This window comes from Mustelus asterias, chromosome 3 (assembly GCF_964213995.1).
Source record: "Mustelus asterias chromosome 3, sMusAst1.hap1.1, whole genome shotgun sequence".
NCBI classification, from domain to species: Eukaryota; Metazoa; Chordata; class Chondrichthyes; order Carcharhiniformes; family Triakidae; genus Mustelus; species Mustelus asterias.
This window is the reverse complement of record NC_135803.1, coordinates 1,869,890-1,895,528: the sequence shown is the minus strand read 5'-3', so window position 1 is coordinate 1,895,528 and position 25,639 is coordinate 1,869,890. Positions and strand designations below refer to the sequence as shown.

Here is a 25,639-nt window from a genome sequence, read left to right as displayed (position 1 = left end):
TTCTCAATGTTCCACGTGCTGTACCCAGTCTTCTGGAACAGTGTGAAAAGCTTCTAATTTTCCGAAGAGAGGCACATCTACTTCTGAAGCCTGGACTGAATGATCGAATCACACAGCACAGAAGCACAGGCTTGCACAGTTCCTGTCTTCCACCCTGCCACAAACTTTCCTCTTTCCTCTCCCCCGCCTCCTATCTGTGTGCTTGTTTACAGCCTGTTACATTTCTAACAGCTCTGAAGAAGAGTCACATTCCATTTGAAATGTTAACTCTGGCTGGGATTCTCCAGCCTCACCTGTCCAGATTCACCTGGACTGATTCACCTGTCAGAACCAGGAAGTCCTGCTCTGATTAGTGGAAACATTTGCAGGAAGTTGCGCCCAGCCCTCTCCCTCCCCTCCATTCCTCCTCCAGCTCCCTCGCTCCTATGGCTGACTTCCGCGATCCCGGCCGTTTCCAGGCGGTGGATCTGAGCAGCATTGCCGGGAATGAGGGTGGGAATGCGGGCAGGACGGGCTTGGCTGAGGAGGGGAAAGCTGCGAGAGGAAGCCAGACCTTCAGTGAGAAAGATGTCCAAAGCCCGGCTCCATCATCCACATCCCTGATAGACTACAAACTGAGAAAGTTCTTCGTGCTGCGGGTAAATTAACGCCAGCTTCTGTCCCTCACCCTCCCTGCCTCACTCACTCTCCCTCATTCACCCTCACCCTCCCTGCCTCACTCACTCTCCCTCATTCACCCTCCCTGCCTCACTCACTCTCCCTCATTCACCCTCCCTGCCTCACTCACTCTCCCTCATTCACCCTCCCTGCCTCACTCACTCTCCCTCATTCACCCTCACCCTCCCTGCCTCACTCACTCTCCCTCATTCACCCTCACCCTCCCTGCCTCACTCACTCTCCCTCATTCACCCTCCCTGCCTCACTCACTCTCCCTCATTCACCCTCACCGCCTCACTCACTCTCACCGCCTCACTCACTCTCCCTCATTCATCCTCACCCTCCCTGCCTCCCTCACTCACTTCCTCATTCACCCACCCTCACTCACTTTCCTCATTCACCCTCACCCACTCACCCCCACCCTCCCTCATTCACCCTCACCCTCTCACCCCCACCCCCTCACCCCCACCATCTCACCCCCACCCTCCCTCATTCACCCTCACCCTCACCCTCACCCTCCCTCACCCTCCCTCACCCTCACCCTCCCTCACCCTCACCCTCCCTCACCCTCACCCTCCCTCACCCTCACCCTCCCTCACCCTCACCCTCCCTCACCCTCACCCTCCCTCACCCTCACCCTCCCTCACCCTCACCCTCCCTCACCCTCACCCTCCCTCACCCTCACCCTCCCTCACCCTCACCCTCACCCTCCCTCACCCTCACCCTCCCTCACCCTCACCCTCCCTCACCCTCACCCTCCCTCACCCTCACCCTCCCTCACTCACCCTCACCCTCCCTCACTCACCCTCACCCTCCCTCACTCACCCTCACCCTCCCTCACTCACCCTCACCCTCCCTCACTCACCCTCACCCTCCCTCACCCTCTCACTCACCCTCCCTCACTCACCCTCACCCTCACCCTCCCTCACTCACCCTCACCCTCCCTCACTCACCCTCACCCTCCCTCACTCACCCTCACCCTCCCTCACTCACCCTCACCCTCCCTCACTCACCCTCACCCTCCCTCACTCACCCTCACCCTCCCTCACTCACCCTCACCCTCCCTCACTCACCCTCACCCTCCCTCACTCACCCTCTCCCTCCCTCACTCACCCTCACCCTCCCTCACTCACCCTCACCCTCCCTCACTCACCCTCACCCTCCCTCACTCACCCTCACCCTCCCTCACTCACCCTCACCCTCCCTCACTCACCCTCACCCTCCCTCACTCACCCTCACCCTCCCTCACTCACCCTCACCCTCCCTCACTCACCCTCACCCTCCCTCACTCACCCTCACCCTCCCTCACTCACCCTCACCCTCCCTCACTCACCCTCACCCTCCCTCACTCACCCTCCCTCACTCACCCTCACCCTCCCTCACTCACCCTCACCCTCACCCTCCCTCACTCACCCTCACCCTCCCTCACTCACCCTCACCCTCCCTCACTCACCCTCACCCTCCCTCACTCACCCTCACCCTCCCTCACTCACCCTCACCCTCCCTCACTCACCCTCACCCTCCCACACTCACCCTCTCGCTCACTCACCCTCACCCTCTCCCTCACTTACCCTCTCCCTCCCTCACCTTCTCCCTCCCTCACCCTCACCCTCACCCTCCCTCACCCTCACCCTCCCTCACCCTCACCCTCCCTCACACGCCCTCCCTCACCCTCACCCTCCCTCACCCTCACCCTCACCCTCCCTCACCCTCACCCTCCCTCACCCTCACCCTCCCTCACCCTCACCCTCCCTCACCCTCACCCTCCCTCACCCTCACCCTCACCCTCCCTCACCCTCCCTCACCCTCCCTCACCCTCCCTCACCCTCCCTCACCCTCCCTCACCCTCACCCTCCCTCACCCTCACCCTCACCCTCACCCTCCCTCACCCTCACCCTCCCTCACTCACCCTCACTCACCCTCACCCTCCCTCACTCACCCTCACCCTCCCTCACTCACCCTCACCCTCCCTCACTCACCCTCACCCTCCCTCACTCACCCTCACCCTCCCTCACTCACCCTCACCCTCCCTCACTCACCCTCACCCTCCCTCACTCACCCTCACCCTCACTCACCCTCACCCTCCCTCACTCACCCTCACCCTCCCTCACTCACCCTCACCCTCCCTCACTCACCCTCACCCTCCCTCACTCACCCTCACCCTCCCTCACTCACCCTCACTCACCCTCACCCTCCCTCACTCACCCTCACTCTCCCTCACTCACCATCACCCTCCCTCACTCACCCTCACCCTCCCTCACTCACCCTCACCCTCCCTCACTCACCCTCACCCTCCCTCACTCACCCTCCCTCACTCACCCTCACCCTCCCTCACTCACCCTCACCCTCCCTCACTCACCCTCACCCTCCCTCACTCACCCTCACCCTCCCTCACTCACCCTCACCCTCCCTCACTCACCCTCACCCTCCCTCACTCACCCTCACCCTCCCTCACTCACCCTCACCCTCCCTCACTCACCCTCTCCCTCACTCACCCTCACCCTCTCCCTCACTTAACCTCTCCCTCACTCACCCTCACCCTCCCTCACTCACCCTCACCCTCCCTCACTCACCCTCACCCTCCCTCACTCACCCTCACCCTCCCTCACTCACCCTCACCCTCCCTCACTCACCCTCACCCTCCCTCACTCACCCTCGCCCTCCCTCACTCACCCTCGCCCTCCCTCACTCACCCTCACCCTCCCTCACTCACCCTCACCCTCCCTCACTCACCCTCCCTCACTCACCCTCACCCTCCCTCTCTCACCCTCACCCTCCCTCACTCACCCTCACCCTCCCTCACTCACCCTCACCCTCCCTCACTCACCCTCACCCTCCCTCACTCACCCTCACCCTCACCCTCCCTCACTCACCCTCACCCTCCCTCACTCACCCTCACCCTCCCTCACTCACCCTCACCCTCCCTCACTCACCCTCACCCTCCCTCACTCACCCTCACCCTCCCTCACTCACCCTCACCCTCCCTCACTCACCCTCACCCTCCCTCACTCACCCTCACCCTCCCTCACTCACCCTCACCCTCCCTCACTCACCCTCACCCTCCCTCACTCACCCTCACCCTCCCTCACTCACCCTCACCCTCCCTCACTCACCCTCACCCTCCCTCACTCACCCTCACCCTCCCTCACTCACCCTCACCCTCCCTCACTCACCCTCACCCTCCCTCACTCACCCTCACCCTCCCTCACTCACCCTCACCCTCCCTCACTCACCCTCACCCTCCCTCACTCACCCTCACCCTCCCTCACTCACCCTCACCCTCCCTCACTCACCCTCACCCTCCCTCACTCACCCTCACCCTCCCTCACTCACCCTCACCCTCCCTCACTCACCCTCACCCTCCCTCACTCACCCTCACCCTCCCTCACTCACCCTCACCCTCCCTCACTCACCCTCACCCTCCCTCACTCACCCTCACCCTCCCTCACTCACCCTCACCCTCCCTCACTCACCCTCACCCTCCCTCACTCACCCTCACCCTCCCTCACTCACCCTCACCCTCCCTCACTCACCCTCACCCTCCCTCACTCACCCTCCCTCACTCACCCTCACCCTCCCTCACTCACCCTCACCCTCCCTCACTCACCCTCACCCTCCCTCACTCACCCTCACCCTCCCTCACTCACCCTCACCCTCCCTCACTCACCCTCACCCTCCCTCACTCACCCTCACCCTCCCTCACTCACCCTCACCCTCCCTCACTCACCCTCACCCTCCCTCACTCACCCTCACCCTCCCTCACTCACCCTCACCCTCCCTCACTCACCCTCACCCTCCCTCACTCACCCTCACCCTCCCTCACTCACCCTCACCCTCCCTCACTCACCCTCACCCTCCCTCACTCACCCTCACCCTCCCTCACTCACCCTCACCCTCCCTCACTCACCCTCACCCTCCCTCACTCACCCTCACCCTCCCTCACTCACCCTCACCCTCCCTCACTCACCCTCACCCTCCCTCACTCACCCTCACCCTCCCTCACTCACCCTCTCCCTCACTCACTCACCCTCCCTCACTCACCCTCACCCTCCCTCACTCACCCTCACCCTCCCTCACTCACCCTCACCCTCCCTCACTCACCCTCACCCTCCCTCACTCACCCTCACCCTCCCTCACTCACCCTCCCTCCCTCACTCACCCACCCTCACTCACCCTCACCCTCCCTCACTCACCCTCACCCTCCCTCACTCACCCTCACCCTCCCTCACTCACCCTCACCCTCCCTCACTCACCCTCACCCTCCCTCACTCACCCTCACTCACTCACCCTCACCCTCCCTCACTCGCCCTCCCTCACTCGCCCTCCCTCACTCGCCCTCCCTCACACGCCCTCCCTCACTCGCCCTCCCTCACTCGCCCTCCCACACTCGCCCTCCCTCACTCGCCCTCCCTCACTCGCCCTCCCTCACTCGCCCTCCCTCACTCGCCCTCCCTCACTCGCCCTCCCTCACTCGCCCTCCCTCACTCGCCCTCCCTCACTCGCCCTCCCTCACTCGCCCTCCCTCACTCGCCCTCCCTCACTCGCCCTCCCTCACTCGCCCTCCCTCACTCGCCCTCCCTCACTCGCCCTCCCTCACTCGCCCTCCCTCACTCGCCCTCCCTCACTCGCCCTCCCTCACTCGCCCTCCCTCACTCGCCCTCCCTCACTCGCCCTCCCTCACTCGCCCTCCCTCACTCGCCCTCCCTCACTCGCCCTCCCTCACTCGCCCTCCCTCACTCGCCCTCCCTCACTCGCCCTCCCTCACTCGCCCTCCCTCACTCGCCCTCCCTCACTCGCCCTCCCTCACTCGCCCTCCCTCACTCGCCCTCCCTCACTCGCCCTCCCTCACTCGCCCTCCCTCACTCGCCCTCCCTCACTCGCCCTCCCTCACTCGCCCTCCCTCACTCGCCCTCCCTCACTCGCCCTCCCTCACTCGCCCTCCCTCACTCGCCCTCCCTCACTCGCCCTCCCTCACTCGCCCTCCCTCACTCGCCCTCCCTCACTCGCCCTCCCTCGCTCGCCCTCCCTCGCTCGCCCTCCCTCGCTCGCCCTCCCTCGCTCGCCCTCCCTCGCTCGCCCTCCCTCGCTCGCCCTCCCTCGCTCGCCCTCCCTCGCTCGCCCTCCCTCGCTCGCCCTCCCTCGCTCGCCCTCCCTCGCTCGCCCTCCCTCGCTCGCCCTCCCTCGCTCGCCCTCCCTCGCTCGCCCTCCCTCGCTCGCCCTCCCTCGCTCGCCCGCCCTCGCTCGCCCGCCCTCGCTCGCCCGCCCTCGCCCGCCCTCCCTCACTCGCCCGCCCTCGCCCGCCCTCCTCACTCACACTCACTCACTTTCCTCATTCACCCTCCCCCTCCCCCTTCCTCACCCTCCCCCTCCCTCACTCACTCTCCCTCATTCACCCTCACCCTCCCTCACTCACTCTCCCTCATTCATCCTCACCCTCCCTCCCTGCCTCACTGACTCTCCCTCATTGATCCTCACCCTCCCTGCCTCACTCACTCTCTCCCTTCCAACATTTGAAAGTTCCTGTTTCAGGGAGGTTCCGGTGGTCATGCAAGATGCTCAGTTCTGTTTGGTCTCCAATGTTAGGAGGTTGGAGACTGGGCTGAACTCTGTCCGAATCACTTCATTCTCCACCTTTTGGTGTCGAGCTTATACAACAGCAGCTTCCATTTATATAGCATCCTTATTCTAGTAATCACGCCTGCGGAGTATTGGAACTACACCAGCATATAGTGGAATAGATGACCTACAGTTTGGGTAAAGAGATCGGCTTTAAAGAATGTATTCAAGGAAGATAGATGTAGAGAGTTTGTGAAGGGGGGCGGGATTAGAATTGCAGAGCTTGAAGCCAAGAAACTGAAGACACAACCGTCAATGGAGCAGTGATTCAACCCAGGAGGTGCTAGAGTGGTCAGAATTGGAGAGTACACAGACCTGGAGGATTAAAGGACTGGAGGAGATTGCTGAGATCTGGGAGGATTGCAGGTCTGGAGAATGCTATAAGTGATGGAGAGATTCGGAATACAGTTCTGTCTAATGCCCCAAACACTACTTTGATTTCAATAGAAAAGAGAATTGGGTGGGGTCTATAAGGTATTATTAATCAGACACCATCATGTCTAGATTTAACCCTGAACAGACACACTTAAAATCTGTAATACACTGATTCTCGCATTCTTTCTCACTTTCTTTCTCCTCCCCTCCTTTAACTGGTTTTTATTTTTTGCCCTTATTTCAATGACAATGATGAAAATGTAATGTAAATGATGTGGGATTTATACAGACGGTTTGGTAACTGAACCAATATAAAACCCTTGTCTTTATATTTAAATATACAGCCTGTGCGCGCACACGTGAAAGGCAAGACTTAGATACGAGCTTTAAGGGACCATGTTATGAATTCCAATCATTTTTAATTTTGGCGATATGGGAATACTAATAAAGAACAAAGAACAGTACAGCACAGGAAACAGGCCCTTCGGCCCTCCAAGCCTGTGCTGCTCCTTGGTCCAACTAGACCAATCGTTTGTATCCCTCCATTCCCAGGCTGCTCATTCTGATTTTCAGAGAGCGCTGAAAGGGAACAGTGAGAAAATGACAGAATTTAACGTCAGTAATTGTGAGGTGATGCATTGTGGTTTGTATATTGAATCATAGACTTTTACAGTGACAAAGGCTATTCACCCCATTGTTTCTGTGCCAGCCCTTTGAAATAGCTAACTAGTTAATCAGACTACACTGCCCATATCCCAAGGTGGGATGTGATGGGGGACTGGGACTGGAATTGCTATTTAGCGTGTGTATCAATTATTTGAGCTCAGAAATTATTTTATCCTTTGCAGATGACACCAAATGGCAGGTGTGTGGTGAAAGAGCAGGGCTGAGATACAATGCAGGAAGACATTTAATTTTTCTGAATCAGTGTACAACTGAAAAAGATAAATCAGGATATTTGCTCAACATTCCATGAATATTAGTTAGGCTTCAGCTGAAATACTGTCCAGTTGTAGGAAGGATAGCATGACAGTGCAGAGGAGATTTACTGGAGTGGGACCATGGACGTAGGCCTTCAGTTAATCTGGAGAGGCTGAAGTGGAGCTGGGATTGTTCTCCTTAGAGCAAACAGTACAGCACAGGCCCTTTGCCCCACCAAACCTGTGTCGCCACATGACGCCTTTCTAAACTAAAGACCTTTCGCCTCTACACAGTCCGTATCCCTCTATCCCCTCCCCATTCATGTATCTGTCAAGATGTCTCTTAAATGTTGCTATTGTATCTGCTTCTGATGCCTCCTCTGGCAGTGCATTCCAGGCACTCACCACCCTCTTACATCACCTTTAAACTTTCCCCCTTTTACCTTAAACCTATGTCCCTGAGTAATTGACATTTCTACCCTGGGAAAAAGACTCCGACTATCCATTTAAAGAGTTCTTCAAAATCAAGAAGTATTTGATAGAGTAAATGAGGAGAAACTGTTTCCAAGTGGCAGAAATGTCAATAACCAGTGCACATAGGTTTAAAATAATTGGCAAAAGAGCCAGAAGTGTCATGAGGAAAATGTACACAACGAGTTGTTATGATCTGAAATACGCTGCTCTGAAGGGAATTGGGTAAATACTTGATAAGGAAAACATTGCAGAGCTGTGAGGTATGAGCAGGAGAGTGGGACTAACAAAGCACTGTGGCTTATTTTTAGATTAATACAATTGAAAAGAGAGGTTTTGTTAAACTTAGGTCAAATCATTTTTAATTTTGGTCTTCATATTTTAAAATATTGGAGAAGGTACAAAAATCTTAAAGGGACCTTACTGGAAATGACAGCAATCAGGGAAGATTTGCAGAGGGACTCATTTCTCTGGAAAGCTGATCGGGATATTTAAAACTCTGGGAAATGGTTTGATGGGATAAACATGGAGAAGGTTCTGGTCGCCTCACTATAGGAAGGATGTGGAAAAGATTGAAAGGGTGCAGAGGAGATTTACAAGGATGTTGCCTGGATTGAGTGGCATGCCTTATGAGGATAGGCTGAGGGAGCTCGGTCTTTTCTCCTTGGAGAGATGAAGGATGAGAGGAGGCCTAATAGAGGTATATAAGATGTCGAGAGGCATAGATCGGGTGGACTCTCAGAGGCTTTTTCCCAGGGTGGAAATGTCTGCTACGAGAGGACACAGGTTTAAGGTGCTGGGGGGTAGGTACAGAGGAAATGTGAGGGGGAAGTTTTTCACACAGAGGGTGGTGGGCGAGTGGAATCGGCTGCCGTCAGTGGTGGTGGAGGCAAACTCAATAGGGTCTTTTAAGAGACTCCTGGATGAGTACATGGGACTTAATAGGATGGAGGGTTATAGGTAGGTCTAGAAGGTAGGGATGTGTTCGGCACAACTTGTGGGCCGAAGGGCCTGTTTGTGCTGTAGTTTTTCTATGTTTCTATGTTCTCTATGTTCTAAGATATTTCCACTTTTGGGGAAATCCAAAACTAGGCTCTTCCCGCAGGTGGGATCTTCTGGTCCCCCCACGCAGGTTCCGTGGTGACAGAGTGTGCAAGCCATTCACGTTGGCAGGACTGGAATATCCTGCCGTCGGCCAATGGTGAGCCACCACTGCCACCCCAAAACAGACCGTGGGACAGGAGGGAAACCCCACCCTCGGAGTCATTCATATAAAAATGATCTCTACAAATCCAACCGAGAATTCAGGGGTGTGATGAGAAAATGACACTCATTACCACAAGTTGAAGTGAATAGTATCGATGTGTTTAAGAGGGAGCTAGAGAAACATATGAGAGAGAAAAGAATAAAAGGATGTAGTGATCGGGTGAGAGGTGAAGAGGGGGTGGGAAGGGATTGTGTGGAACAGAAACACTGATCTGGACCAAATGGGCCAAATGACCTATTTCTGTGTTGTATAATCGATGTAATGGATGATCTATGGAAGTATATCAGAACAGACAAGAGGAAGGTATTTGGCCATTTCAAGTCTGCTCTGCTATTCAATCAGATGACAGTTGAACTTTTATATCAACTCCACTTGTCCATCCTATCCCCTTATTGTGGATTCCGTCAGTATCCAATGATCTCTCATTCTCAATCTTGAGTGTACTCAGTGATTGAGAACCCACAGCTCGAAAGGCAGAGAATTCCAAAGATTCACAACCCTTTGAGTGAGGCAATTTCTCCTCATCTCAGTCTGAATTGATCAACTCCTGACCCTGAGATTACATTCCAGGTTCTCCATTCTGTACCTGGAAAAACAGCCTTGCTGCATCTACCCTCTTAAGTTCTTGAAGAATTTTATAAGGTTCAATGAAATCACTTCATATTTTTCTGAACTTTAGGGAATGAAAGCTCATTTCACACAATTCTTCTCATAAGACAACATTCTCATCCCAGGAATTTGTCTCGTGAATCATTCTTGCATCTCTTCTAAGACAAATATGATCTTCCTTAGGTAAGAAAGCCAAAGATGTCTGAGGGTTCTGGGTGTGGTCTCACCAATGTGTTGTATAATTTCAGCAAGACTTGCTGATTCTTGTATTGCAATCCCTTTGTAATAAAGCCTCGTATATTCACCGGAATTCTACCGCCCCGCCCGCCATGGGAATCGGAACGGGCTGGGGACGGACAGTGGAAAGGTCTGTTAACCTCAGGCTCAACCCGAGACCGTAAAATCCCACCCATTATTTACCTTCACAATTGCTTGCTGCACCTGATGTCAACGTTTTGTGATTCCCTCAGATTTAATAGTCTCTCAGCTTTTAAAAACTATTCTACTCAGTGCTTGGTCCTCTGCTCTTTGTGATTTTTATTAATGACTTAGAGGAGGGGGCTGAAGGGTGGATCAGTAAATTTGCTGATGACACCAAGATTGGTGGAGTAGTGGATGAGGTGGAGGGCTGTTGTAGGCTGCAAAGAGACATAGATAGGATGCAAAGCTGGGCGGAAAAATGGCAAATGGAGTTTAACCCTGATAAATGTGAGGTGATTCATTTTGGTAGGACAAATTTAAATGTGGATTACAGGGTCAAAGGTAGGGTTCTGAAGACTGTGGAGGAACAGAGAGATCTTGGGGTCCATATCCACAGATCTCTAAAGGTTGCCAGTCAAGTGGATAGAGCTGTGAAGAAGGCCTATAGTGTGTTAGCTTTTATTAACAGGGGGTTGGAGTTTAAGAGTCGTGGGGTTATGCAACTGTACAGGACCTTGGTGAGACCACATTTGGAATATTGTGTGCAGTTCTGGTCACCTCACTATAAGATGGATGTGGAAGCGCTGGAAAGAGTGCAGAGGAGATTTACCAGGATGCTGCCTGGTTTGGAGGGTAGGTCATATGAGGAAAGGTTGAGGGAGCTAGGGCTGTTCTCTCTGGAGCGGAGGAGGCTGAGGGGAGACTTAATAGAGGTGTATAAAATGATGAAGGGGATAGATAGAGTGAACGTTCAAAGACTATTCCCTCGGGTGGATGGAGCTATTACAAGGGGGCATAACTATAGCGTTCGTGGTGGGAGATACAGGACGGATATCAGAGGTAGGTTCTTTACGCAGAGAGTGGTTGGGGTGTGGAATGGACTGCCTGCAGTGATAGTGGAGTCAGACACTTTAGAAACATTTAAGCGGTTATTGGATAGGCACATGGAGCACACCAGGATGATAGGGAGTGGGATAGCTTGATCTTGGTTTCAGATAAAGCTCGGCACAACATCGTAGGCCGAAGGGCCTGTTCTGTGCTGTACTGTTCTATGTACTCCAATTTTTTACAGCAAAATGGATAATTTCACATTTCACCACATTACAGGGGTGAGGTATCTAAATGGATACAAAATTGGCTTCTTGACAGAAGCCAGAGGGTGGTTGTAGAGAGTTGTTTTTCAAACTGGAGGCCTGTGACCAGCGGTGTGCCTCAGGGATCAGTGCTGGGTCCACTGTTATTTGTCATTTATATTAATGATTTGGATGAGAATATAGGAGGCATGGTTAGTAAGTTTGCAGATGACACTAAGATTGGTGGCATAGTGGAGAGTGAAGAAAGTTATCTCCAATTGCAACGGGATCTTGATCAATTGGGCCAATGGGCTGACGAATGGCAGATGGAGTTTAATTTAGACAAATGCGAGGTGATGCATTTTGGTAGATTGGACCAGGACAGGACTTACTCAGTTAATGGTAGGGCGTTGGGGAGAGTTACAGAACAAAGAGATCTAGGGGTACATGTTCATAGCTCCTTGAAAGTGGAGTCACAGATGGACAGAGTGGTGAAGAAGGCATTCGGCATACTTGGTTTCATCGGTCAGAACATTGAATACAGGAGTTGGAATGTCTTGTTAGAAACATAGAAAAACTACAGCACAAAACAGGCCCTTCGACCCCACAAGTTGTGCCAAACATATCCCTACCTTTGAGGCCTACCTATAACCCTCCATCCTATTAAGCTCCATGTACTCATCCAGGAATCTCTTAAAAGACCCTATTGAGTTTGCCTCCACCACCACTGACGGCAGCCGATTCCACTCGCCCACCACCCTCTGTGTGAAACACTTCCCTCTAACATTTCCCCTGTACCTACCCCCCAGCACCCTGAACCTGTGTCCTCTCGTAGCAGCCATTTCCACCCTGGGAAAAAGCCTCTGAGAGTCCACCCGATCTATGCCTCTCGACATCTTATATACCTCTATTAGGTCTCCTCTCATCCTACGTCTCTCCAAGGAGAAAAGACCGAGCTCCCTCAGCCTATCCTCATAAGGCATGCCACTCAATCCAGGCAACATCCTTGTAAATCTCCTCTGCACCCTTTCAATCTTTTCCACATCCTTCCTGTAATGAGGCGACCAGAACTGAGCACAGTACTCCAAGTGGGGTCTGACGAGGGTCTTAGTTAGCTGCATCATTATCCCCGGACTCCTAAACTCAATCCCTCGATTGATAAAGGCCAGCACACCATACGCCTTCTTAACCACCTCCTCCACCTGCGGGGCCGATTTTAGAGTCCTATGGACCTGGACCCCAAGGTCCTTCTGATCCACTGCAGTACTAAGAGTCTTTCCCTTTATGTTGTACTCCTTCATCCCATTTGACCTGCCAAAATGGACCACTAGGCATTTATCTGGGTTGAAGTCCATCTGCCACTTCTCCGCCCAGTCTTGCATCCTATCTATGTCCCTCTGTAACTTCTGACATCCCTCCAGACTATCCACAACCCCACCAACCTTCGTGTCATCGGCAAACCTACCAACCCATCCCTCCACTTCCTCATCAGGTCATTTATGAAAATGGCAAACAGCAAGGGTCCCAGAACAGATCCCTGGGGCACACCACTGGTGACCGACCTCCATTTAGAAAAAGACCCATCTGTACCCACTCTCTGCCTCCTTTGGGCAAGCCAGTTCTGGATCCACAGGGCAGCAGCCCCTTGGATCCCATGCCCTCTCACTTTTTCGAGAAGCCTTGCATGGGGGACCTTGTCGAACGCCTTGCTAAAATCCATATAAACCACATCTACCGCTTTCCTTTCGTCAATGTGTTTCGTCACATTTTCGAAGAACTCCACCAGGCTCGTAAGGCACAATCTGCCTTTGACAAAGCCATGCTGAGTATTCTTGAGCATACTAAACCTCTCTAAATGCTCATAAATCTTGTCCCTCAGGATCTTTTCCATCAGCTTACCAACCACTGAGGTTAGACTCACCGGTCGGTAATTTCCTGGGCTATCCCTATTCCCCTTCTTGAAAATAGGAAACCACATCCGCAATCCTCCAATCCTCCGGCACCTCTCCCGTCTCCATCGACGATGCAAAGATCATCGCCAGAGGCTCTGCAATCTCTTCCCTCATCTCCCACAGTAACCTGGGGTACATCCCATCCGGACCCGGCGACTTATCTATCTTGATGCCATTCAAAGATTCCAGCACAACCTCTTTGTTAAAGTCCACATACTCAATCCTTTCAGTCCACTGCAAGCCCACAGTACATCCACCCAGGTCCTTCTCCTCTGTGAAAACTGAGGCAAGATACTCAGTAAGCACCTCTGCCATTTCTACTAGTTCCATACAGATTTTCCCGCCTTCACCTTTTATAGGCCCTATTCCCATAATATTCCTATGAAGTTGTACAAGACATTGGTAAGGCCACACTTGGAATACTGTGTGCAGTTCTGGTCACCCTATTATAGAAAGGATATTATTAAACTAGAAAGAGTGCAGAAAAGATTTACTAGGATGCTACCGGGACTTGATGGTTTGAGTTATAAGGAGAGGCTGGATAGACTGGGACTTTTTTCTCTGGAGCGTAGGAGGCTGAGGGGTGACCTTATAGAGGTCTATAAAATAATGAGGGGCACAGATCAGCTAGATAGTCAATATCTTTTCCCAAAGGTAGGGGAGTCTAAAACTAGAGGGCATAGGTTTAAGGTGAGAGGGGAGAGATACAAAAGCGTCCAGAGGGGCAATTTTTCACACAGAGGATGGTGAGTGTCTGGAACAAGCTGCCAGAGGTAGTAGTAGAAGTGGGTACAATTTTGTCTTTTAAAAAGCATTTGGAAAGTTACATGGGTACGATGGGCATTTGGAAAGTTACATGGGTATAGAGGGATATGGGCCAAATGCGGGCAATTGGGATTAGGTTAGGGTTTTTTTTTAAAAAGGGCTTAGACAAGTTGGGCCGAAGGGCCTGTTTCCATGCTATAAACCTCTATGACTCTCTGACTCTGCACTCCATCTGCCACCATTTTACACAATCTCTTAACCTATCTGTACTACTTTGCAGTCTCTATGTCCTCCTTACCACTTACAATTCCCACCTAATTTTGTATTGTCACCAAACAGGGATGCATTACAATCAGTCACCTGATCTACATTAAATTGTAAATAGCTGAAGTCCAAACACTGATTGGATTCGCCAACCTTCATCACCCTAAAAATGGCATGTTTATTCCTACCCTTTTTAAACAATGGAACCACATTTGCATTCCTCCAGTCTTCCAATTCCCCTGTGTCTAGTGAAGATTGGAAAATAATCCTCAGAGCACCTGCTATTTCCTCCCTGATCTTCAACATCCGAGGGAACAATCCATCCGACCCTGGTGATCGTTCCACTTTTAAGGGTTCCAACTCCTCTAACTCTTCCTCCCTTGTTATGATTATTTGATCCAACATTTCACACTGTTCCTCTTGAATTACTATATCCACATCGTCCCTTTTCGTTGTGAATAAACAGACAAAAGACACATTTAAAACTCTTCCCATATCTTCTGCATCTTCACACAACTTCCCTTCATTTCTGACAGGTCCCACTTTTACCTTAACTATCCTTTTGCTCTTCATATACTGGCTACCCTCGGTCAAAGAAGACAGAGGGTAGCAGTGGAAGGGTGCGTTTCTGAATGGAGGGCTGTGACAAGTGGTGTTCCTTAGGGATCAGTGCTGGGACCTTTGCTGTTTGTAATATATATATATATAAATGATTTGGAGGAAAATGTAACTGGTTTGATTAGTAAATTTGTGGATGACATAAAGGTTGTGTGGATTTGCGGATAGCGATGAGGACCATCAGAGGATACAGCAGGATATAGATCAGTTGGAGACTTGGGCGGAGAAATGGCAGATGGAGTTTAATCCGGACAAATGTGAGGTAATGCATTTTGGAAGGTCTAATACAGATAGGAAATAAACAGTAAATGGCAGAACCCTTAAGAGTATTGATAGGCAAAGGGATCTGGGTGTACAGGTACACAAGTTACTCTCTTTACTCAGAGAGTAGTAAGGGTGTGGAATGCCCTGCCTGCAGCAGTAGTGGACTCGTCAACATTAAGAGCATTCAAATGGTTATTGGATAAACATATGGATGATATTGGAATAGTGTAGGTTGGATGGGCTTTAGATTGGTTTCACTGGTCGGCGCAACATCGAGGGCCGAAGGGCCTGTACTGCGCTGTTATGTTCTATGTTCTAAGTCACTGAAAGTGGCAATGCAGGTGGAGAAGATCGTCAAGAAGGCATACGGCATGCTTGCCTTCATCGGCCGGGGCATTGAGTTTAAAAATTGGCAAGTCATGTTGTAGCTTTATAGAACTTTAGTTAGGCCGCACTTGGAATATAGTGTTCAATTCTGGTCACCACACTACCAGAAGGATGTGGAGGCTTTGGAGAGGGTACAGAAAAGATTTACCAGGATGTTGCCTGGTATGGAGGGCATTAGCTATGAGGAGAGGTTGGAGAAACTTGGTTTGTTCTCACTGGAACGACGGAGGTTGAGGGGCAACCTGATAGAAGCCTACAAGATTATGAGAGGCATGGATAGAGTGGATAGTCAGAAGCTTTTTCCCAGGGTGGAAGAGTCAATTACTAGGGGGCACAGGTTTAAGGTGCGAGGGGCAAGGTTTAAAGGAGACGTACGAGGCAGATTTTTTACACAGAGTAGTGGGTGCCTGGAACCCGTTGCCGGGGGAGGTAGTGGAAGCAGATACGGTAGTGACTTTTAACGGGCGTCTTGACAAATACATGAATAGGATAGGAATAGAGGGATATGGACCCTGGAAGGGTAGGGCGTTTTAGTTCAGTCGGACAGCGTGGTTGGTGCAGGCGAGGAGGGCCGAAGGGCCTGTTCCTGTGCTGTAATTTTCTTTGTTCTTTAAATCTTTGGGTTTCTTTAATCTTGCTTAGTATATTTTTATGGCCTCTCTTTGATTTCCATATTTTTTTCCTTGATCCCTGTACTTTCTGTACTCCTCTAGGTGATCTGCAGTGTTGAGCTTTCTGTAGCTATCATAAGCTTTCTTTCTCTGTTAAATCTTCCCTTGTGTTTTTCTAGACAATCATGGGTTTTTAGATTTGTCAATACCATTCTTATTTTTGGAGGGCACATATCTGCTTTGTACCTCAAGGATCTCACTTTTTACTGCTTCCCACTGGTTGATTTATCCTTTAGCAGTCTTGTCAGCCAAATCACTTCTTAGTTTTGGAAAATTTGCTTTCCCCCAGTTTAAAAATTTTACTCCTGATTTGCCTCTGATCTTTTCCACAACAATATTAAATCTGACCAAATTGTGGTCACAATTCCAGGTATGGTCACACAATGTCACTTCATCCACTTATGATGATACTGTGCCTTTCAGAATGTATTTTAATCATGTTACTCTGCAGGATGTTTCAAGCAGTCCCTGGCATTTTGTCGGAGCCATGTTGTCTGCAGCCAGTGTCCCCTATTCATAGAATCATAGACTCCACGGCACAGAGACAGGCCCTTCGGCCCAAACTGGTCCATGCCGACCAAAATGTCCATCTAAGCTAACCCCATTTGCCTGCATTTGGCCCATATCCCTCTAAACCTTTCCTATCCATGTATCTGTCCAAATGCCTTTTAAATGTTGTCAATGTCCCTGCCTCACCCACTTCTCCCGGCAGCTCATTCCACACACGTCCCACCCTCTGTGTAAAACAAGCTGCTCCTCCGGTTCCTATGAATTCCTTCCCATCTTAACTTAAATAAACCTATGCCCTCTAGTTCTCGATTCCCCAACCCTGGGAAAAAGACAGAGTGCATTCACCCTATCCATGCCTCTCATGACCTTATACACCTCTACAAGGTCACCTCTCAGTCTCCTACGCTCTGAAGAAAAAAGTCCTAGCCTGTCCAATCTCTCCCTATAACTCAATCCCTTGAGTCCTGGCAACATCCTTGTAAATCTCTCCCGCACTCTCTCCAGTTTAATAACATCTTTCCAACTCAAGGTGACCAAAACTGAACACAATACTCCAGGTGCAGCCTCACCAACGCCTGTACAACTGCAACATAACTTCCCAACTTCTACACTCATTGCCCTGACTGATGAAGGCCAGCATGCCAAAAGCTTTCTTCACTGCCCTATCTACCTGTGACTCCACCTTTAGAGAACTATGCACCTGAACTCCAAGATCCCTCTGTTCCACGATACTCCCTAAGGTCCTACCATTTACCACATAAGACCTACCTTGATTTGACTTTCCAAAATGCAGCACCTCACATTTATCTGTATTGAACTTCACTTGCCATTTCTCAGCCCACTTCCCCAGCTATTCAATATCCTGCTGCAATTTTTAATAACCTTCCTCACTGTCCACAATACCATCTATTTTAGTGTCATCTGCAAACTTAAGGTGCAAGGGGCAAGGTTTAAAGGAGATGTATGAGGCAGATTTTTTACACAGAGGGTGATGGTTGCCTGGAACTCGTTGCCGGGGGAGGTAGTGGAAGCGGATACGATAGTCACTTTTAAGGGGCATCTTCACAAATGCATGAATGGAGGGATATGGTCCCCAGAAGGGTAGGGGGTTTTAGTTCAGTCGGGCAGCATGGTCGGTGCAGGCTTGGAGGGCCAAAGGGCCTGTTCCTGTGCTGTAATTTTCTTTGTTCTTTGTACTGATCATGTCTTGTACATTATCATCCAAATCGTTGACATAGATAACAAACAGCAATGGGTCCAACACTGACCCCTGAGGCACACCACTAGCCACAGTCCGACAAGCATCCTTCTACCTCTGCTTCCTACCATCAAGCCAATTGTATATAAAATTGGCAGCTCTCCCTGGATTCTATGTGATCTAACCTTCCAGAGCAGCCTGCCATGTGGAACTTTATCAAAGACCTTACTGAAGTCTACATAGACTACGCCTACTACCCTGCCCTCATCAACCTTCCTGGTCACTTCAACAAATTTGTACGGCATGATCTCCCATGCACAAAGCCGTGCTGACTGCTCCTAATCAAACCCTGTCTTTCCAAATGCCTGTATATCTTATCCCTCAGAATCCTCTCTAGTAACTTACCCACCACAGATGTTAGCCTTATCTATAATTCCGAGGTTGTTACTGAGGCAGTATAATTGACATCATGTTTATTTTAATCTAAGCTAATGCAGTGTTCTGTTGTTTTAGCGTTCCCTTAGGATTGCAGAGCGGGGCTTGGTTAGGATGATTGACAGGAAACAGCTCGGGGTTTGATTAGGAGCAGTCAGCATGGCTTTGTGCATGGGAGATCATGCCTTACAAATGCTCTTTGATGAAGCGACCAGGAAGGTTGATAAGGGCAGGGCAGTAGACGTAGTCTATATAGACTTCAGTAAGGTCTTTGATAAAGTTCCACATGGCAGGCTGCTCTGGAAGGTTAGATCACATAGAAACCAGGGAGACTGCCAATTGCTGCTTCAGATGCTGTTTTGAAGTTGGGAGAGAGAGCAGTGTCTCTGTTGTTCCTGTCTCTGGAGTTGGAGATTCTGCAGCCTGAGTGTTGCTGTTTTGGAAGCTGCAGAGAGAGAGGTATCCTTTCCTGTCTCTGAAGTCTGAAGACTGAAAGCTGCAAGAGACTAGCTTTACTTCTCTGTTTTGCTGCCTTGAGGATATATCTGTCTCTGAAAACTGTTGTTTGGATTTCTTTCCAAAGGTGTTCAAAAGCTGGAAATTTAGTATCACGTGTGCATACTTTTTTAAAATGCGAACTGATTCTGAAGAAGGGTATATGCCTTTGGAGTTGTTTTTAAATTGGAACAACATGCAAGGCTTCTAGAAAAAGTGAGAGGATCCAAGGGGCTGCTGCCCTGTGGATCCAGAACTGGCTTGCCCAAAGGCTTGCCCAAATTTCCACTCCATCTGACGAAGGAGCAGTGCTCTGAAAGTTTATGGTATTTGCTACCAAATAAACCTGTTAGACTTTAACCTGGTGTTGTGAGACCTCTTACCGTGTTCACCCCAGTCCAACGCCGGCATCTCCACATCTTGCCCAAAGGAAGCAGAGAGTGGGTATAGATGGGCCTTTTTCTAAATGGAGGTCGGTCACTAGTGGTGTCCCCCAGGGATCTGTTCTGGGACCCTTGCTGTTTGTCATTTTCATAAATGACCTGGATGAGGAAGTGGAGGGATGGGTTGGTAAGTTTGCCGACGACACGAAGGTTGGTGGGGTTGTGGATAGCCTGGAGGGATGTCAGAAGTTACAGAGGGACATAGGTAGGATGCAAGACTGGGCGGAGAAGTGGCAGATGGACTTCAACCCAGATAAATGAGTAGTGGTCCATTTTGGCAGGTCAAATGGGATGAAGGAGTACAATATAAAGGGAAAGACTCTTAGTACTGTAGAGGATCAGAAGGACCTTGGGGTCTGGGTCCACAGGACTCTAAAATTGGCCCCGCAGGTGGAGGAGGTGGTAAAGAAGGCGTATGGTGTGCTGGCCTTTATCAATCGAGGGATTGAGTTTAGGAGTCCGGGGATAATGATACAGCTATATAAGACCCTCGTCAGACCCCACTTGGAGTACTGTGCTCAGTTCTGGTCGCCTCACTATAGGAAGGATGTGGAAAAGATTGAAAGGGTGCAGAGGAGATTTACAAGGATGTTGCCTGGATTGAGTGGCATGCCTTATGAGGATAGGCTGAGGGAGCTCGGTCTTTTCTCCTTGGAGAGACGTAGGATGAGAGGAGACCTAATAGAGGTATATAAGATGTTGAGAGGCATAGATTGGGTGGACTCTCAGAGGCTTTTTCCCAGGGTGGAAATGGCTGCTATGAGAGGACACAGGTTTAAGGTGCTGGGGGGTAGGGACAGGGGAAGTTTTTCACACAGAGGGTGGTGGGCGAGTGGAATCGGCTGCCGTCAGTGGTGGTGGAGGCAAACTCAATAGGGTCTCTTAAGAGACTCCTGGATGAGTACATGGGACTTAATAGGATGGAGGGTTATAGGTAGGCCTAGAAGGTAGGGATATGTTCGGCACAACTTGTGGGGCCGAAGGGCCTGTTTTGTGCTGTAGTTTTCTATGTTTCTAACAGAGATAGCTAGCTGTTAAGAATTGTACTGTGTCATGTTTAATTCTTGTATTTGGTAAAAGCTATGCAAATTCTTTTGTTATATTTTAACTGTGTTCTTAAATAAAGTTTGTTTGATAAAAGCTTCCTAGTGGGTCACTGGAATCATATCTGGAGTGAAACACCTTATGCTCACCCTAATGCCAAAACAGCAAATGTAAAATTTAGGGTCTGGGCTAACTTCATAAAGCACCTTGGAGTTTCTGGCCTGGGTCTTAACATACTTGCCCATCTTTATTTCCCAAAATTAGAACATGGAACATAGAACAGTACAGCACAGAACAGGCCCTTCGGCCCACGATGTTGTGCCGAGCTTTATCTGAAACCAAGATCAAGCTATCCCACTCCCTATCATCCTAGTGTGCTCCATGTGCCTATCCAATAACCGCTTAAATGTTCCTAAAGTGTCTGACTCCACTATCACTGCAGGCAGTCCATTCCACACCCCAACCACTCTCTGCGTAAAGAACCTATCTCTGATATCCTTCCTATATCTCCCACCACGAACCCTATAGTTATGCCCCGTTGTAATAGCTCCATCCACCCGAGGAAATAGTCTTTGAACATTCACTCTATCTATCCCCTTCATCATTTTATAAAGCTCTACTAAGTCTCCCCTCAGCCTCCTCCGCTCCAGAGAGAACAGCCCTAGCTCCCCCAACCTTTCCTCATAAGACCTACCCTCCAAACCAGGCAGCATCCTGGTAAATCTCCTCTGCACTCTTTCCAGCGCTTCCACATCCTTCTTATAGTGAGGTGACCAGAACTGCACACAATATTCCAAATGTGGTCTCACCAAGGTCCTGTACAGTTGCAGCATAACCCCACGGCTCTTAAACTCCAACCCCCTGTAAATAAAAGCTAACACACTATAGGCCTTCTTCACAGCTCTATCCACTTGAGTGGCAACCTTTAGAGATCTGTGGATATGAACCCCAAGATCTCTCTGTTCCTCCACAATCTTCAGAACCCTACCTTTGACCCTGTAATCCACATTTAAATTTGTCCTACCAAAATGAATCACCTCTCATTTATCAGGGTTAAACTCCATTTGCCATTTTTCCGCCCAGCTTTGCATCCTATCTATGTCTCTTTGCAGCCTACAACAGCCCTCCACCTCATCCACTACTCCACCAATCTTGGTGTCATCAGCAAATTTACTGATCCACCCTTCAGCCCCCTCCTCTAAGTCATTAATACAAATCACAAAGAGCAGAGGACCAAGCACTGATCCCTGTGGCACTCCGCTAGCAACCTGCCTCCAATCCAAAAATTTTCCATCGACCACCACCCTCTGTCTTTGATCAGAGAGCCAGTTACCTATCCAATCGGCCAACTTTCCCTCTATCCCACACCTCCTCACTTTCATCATAAGCCGACCATGGGGGACCTTATCAAATGCCTTACTAAAATCCATGTATATGACATCAACTGCCCTACCTTCATCAACACACTTAGTTACCTCCTCAAAAATTAAATCCACAATTGTGTCTCCTCTCATTGGGCTTGCCATGTATTGTTTAAAAAACATCCTGGATACAGTACATGAATTTTCCACCCTCAATGCCCCTTATATTGTTTGAAACCCAATTGATTTTGGGATAGTTAAAGTCTCCGACTATTATTGCCCTCTTATTTCTACAGGCATAAATTTGTCTCCGTACATGTTCTTGTATCTGTCACTAATTGGGGGTCTGTAGTACACTCCCAGTAGTGGGACTGCCTCTTATTTATCCCTAAACGCAACCATAAAGCCTCATCTCTCAACCCACTTAGTATACCATCCTTTCTCACAACTGCAATTGATTCTTTAACCAATAACGCTATCCTGCCCCTCCTTCTTTATCACCCACTCCACTCTGTCTGAACACTCGATATTCAAGCAATTCTGCCCTTCCTTCAGTTAGGTTTCCATCATAGCAATGACATCCTCCTGCTATGTCTCTACCTGTGCCCTTATCTCATCTACCTTGTTTGTAATACTCCTAACATTGAAGTAGAAACAGTTTAACCCCATCAATGTCCTTTGCTTAATGCTTTTTAGCCCTCGTTTCTTTTTTCTTTCGGAGTCTTTCCAACTCTGAACGTCCAGGATGTCCTTTTCCTGGAAGGGTTGGGGTGGGGATACCATGTCTAGACAGCACCAGATGAAGGGCTTAGCATTTGTCTGTTGGCTTTGAGATGGAGAGAAACCAATAAAGGACATGCTCTTTGATTTGATTTATTATTGTCACATGTATTAGTATACAGTGAAAAGTATCTTGCACGCTGTACAGACAAAGCATACCACTCATAGAGAAGGAAAAAAGAGTACAGAATGTAATGTTACAGTCATAGCTAGGGTGTAGAGAAAGATCAACTTAATGTGAGGTAAGTCCATTCAAAAGACTGGCGGCAGCAGGGAAGAAGCTGTTCTTGAGTTGGTTGGTACGTGACCTCAGACTTTAGTATCTTTTTCCTGACGGAAGAAGGTGGAAGAGAGAATGTCCGAGGTGCATGGGGTCCTTAATTATGTTGGCTGCTTTCCCGAGGCAGCAGGAAGTATAGACAGAGTCAATGAATGGGAGGTTGGATTGGGCTACATTCATGACCTTTTGTAGTTCCTTGTGGTCTTGGGCAGAGCAGGAGCCAATCCAAGCTATGATACAACCAGAAAGAATGCTTTCTATGGTGCATCTGTAAAAGTTGGTGAGAGTCGTAGCTGACATGCCGAATTTCCTTAGCCTTCTGAGAAAGTAGAGGCGTTGGTGGGGCTTTCTTAACTATAGTGTCAGCATGGGGGGGACCAGGACAGGTTGTTGGTGATCTGGACACCTTAAAAACTTGGAGCTCTCGACCATTTCTACTTCATCCCCGTTGATGTAGACAGGGGCATGTTCTCCTCTACGCTTCCTGAAGTCAATGACTATCTCCTTCATTTTGTTGACATTGAGGGAGAGATTATTGTTGCTGCACCAGTTCACCAGATTCTCTATCTCATTCCTGTACTCTGTCTCGTCAGTGTTTGAGATCCGATCCAACACGGTGGTGTCATCAGCAAACTTGAAAATCGAGTTGGAGGGGAATTTGGCCACACAGTCATAGGTGGATAAGGAGTACAGTAGGGGGCTGAGAACACAGCCTTGTGGGGCACTGGTGTTGAGGATGATCGTGGAGGAGGTGTTGTTGCCTATCCTTACTGATTGTGGTCTGTGAGTTAGGAAGTTTAGGATCCAGTCGCAGGGGGAGGAGACGAGCCCTAGGCCACGGAGTTTGGAAATGAGTTGCTTGGGAATAATGGTGTTGAAGGCTGAGCTATATCAATAAATAGGAGTCTGACATAGGTGTCCTTGTTATCTAGGGGTGCCAGGGTTGAGTGCAGGGCCAGGGAAATGGCATCTGCACTCAACCCTGGAACACCTGGTGGACTTGTTGAGGCAGTAGGGGAACTGTAGTGGATCCAGTTAGTCTGGGAGGCTGGAATGCTCATTAAAGTAATGACTTCAATTTGTTCACACAGCCATTGAGGGTTCACTGATATTGGCTGCAGGCAACCCTGCCTTGATAATGGCTCTCATCCAGATGAGAAGAAGGGTCCATCGCAGATTGGCACAGGGCCATTGGAACAAGGGCTGGTGCAGCAGGAGGCAGTGAGGCCTCTAGAGGGTTAAGAGGCTGTTGAATAGGGTGCCCTGCAATGGTGATCAGGAGGTGGTCTTGTCCAGAAATGATCCAAAGGCAATACCTGGGATGTGGTTGTTCATACCTGTCAGCTTCTGCAGCATGAGCTGCGGCCACGAGGACTCTGCAGGATCAACATGGACATTCTGGCTGCAAGAAGTGAACTCCTGTCCAGGACCTTCAACTCTATCAGCCAATGGAGTGATGGGTGACTTCCCGCCCACCTTGCCATGAGATTCCCCGTGCTCCTCGCCGAAATATAATTAGTGAGCTGAACTGTGGAAAATCCCACACATTGAGCCATCCCGCCACTGCCCAGGGGAATCACGACTTTCCAGCCTGACTCCAGAGTTCCAGACGTTGAGCACTGTGGAATAATTATTTGAATGTTTGCCCCTTTCAGACTGAACATGAAATTCTACCCTGAGTAAAAGTACAATTGGAACTCTGTAAGCAGTTTGGGACAAAGTTCTCGGAAGTTAATTGCAACAATCGAGACAGGGAGCAGTGCTCGCAACAGGAGGCTGGGCTGCTATGAGGAAATTACACACTAAAATTACTTGGACAATTGTTTTGATTTGATTGCAGTGCTTACGATGCTAAAGCAATGAGACAACAGATATAGAAGCAGATTTAGAGAGGTTGAGGGCTCGAGAATAAAGGAATAGAGATTTCTGATTACGTGTGAAAGATTGAGGCTGGAGTGGCGACACAGGATTGTGAGATGACAGAATTCATCAGCAGAGTTAGTGACTGGAAGCAGAGACTGTGTCAACGCTTAGGAAGTGAATCAGTTGTTTGAGGGGGGATGGATTGAATTGGGGGCTGAGGGGGGAGAGATTGAATTGGGGGCTGAGGGGGGATAGAAACATAGAAAAGCTACAGCACAAACAGGCCCTTCAGCCCACAAGTTGCGCCGAACATGTCCCTACCTACTAGGCTTACCTATAACCCTCTATCTTACTAACTTCCATGAGCTTATCCAAACGTCTCTTAAAAGACCCTATCGAATCCGCCTCCACCACCACTACCGGCAGCCGATTCCACGCATACACCACCCTCTGAGTGAAAAACTTACCCCTAACATCTCCTCTGTACCTACTCCCCAGCACCCTAAACCTGTGACCTCTTGTGGCAACCATTTCAGCCCTGGGTAAAAGCCTCTGAGAATCCACTCTATCCACTGGATGCTGCCCAGCCCAATAAGCAGAGTAACTGGTTACGCATCCCATCACCATTAGTGGGATCTTGCTGTACATTTGCTAGTTGTGCTGAATGCCTGTGGGATATAAATGGCAGCCATGCTCCAGGTGAATGATTGAGAACCGTACATTTTCAGCAGTAGATGGTTAGTCCGTGTGTAGACCCTTGAATGCATCAGTTACTAACTTCAATGTTAATTTAATCTTCCCACAGCCAGGAACATTTGACCAAGCTTTGGCAGATATCAAAGCACATATTAAACAGCAAGATGACGGAGCTTTACATAGCACCTGGCTTCTGACTGAGTGA

At 49.9% G+C, this 25,639-nt stretch overlaps 1 protein-coding gene across 1 annotated transcript; it reads left to right on the top strand.

Moving 5' to 3' along the window:
• The first annotated feature begins 356 nt into the window (after positions 1–356).
• LOC144485670 (tumor protein p63-regulated gene 1-like protein) lies at positions 357–25,639 on the top strand. The gene is made up of 2 exons (XM_078203769.1): positions 357–638; positions 25,544–25,639. The coding sequence occupies exons 1-2, from the start codon at positions 426–428 to the stop codon at positions 25,637–25,639; spliced, it is 309 nt and encodes a 102-aa protein (XP_078059895.1). The 5' UTR covers positions 357–425.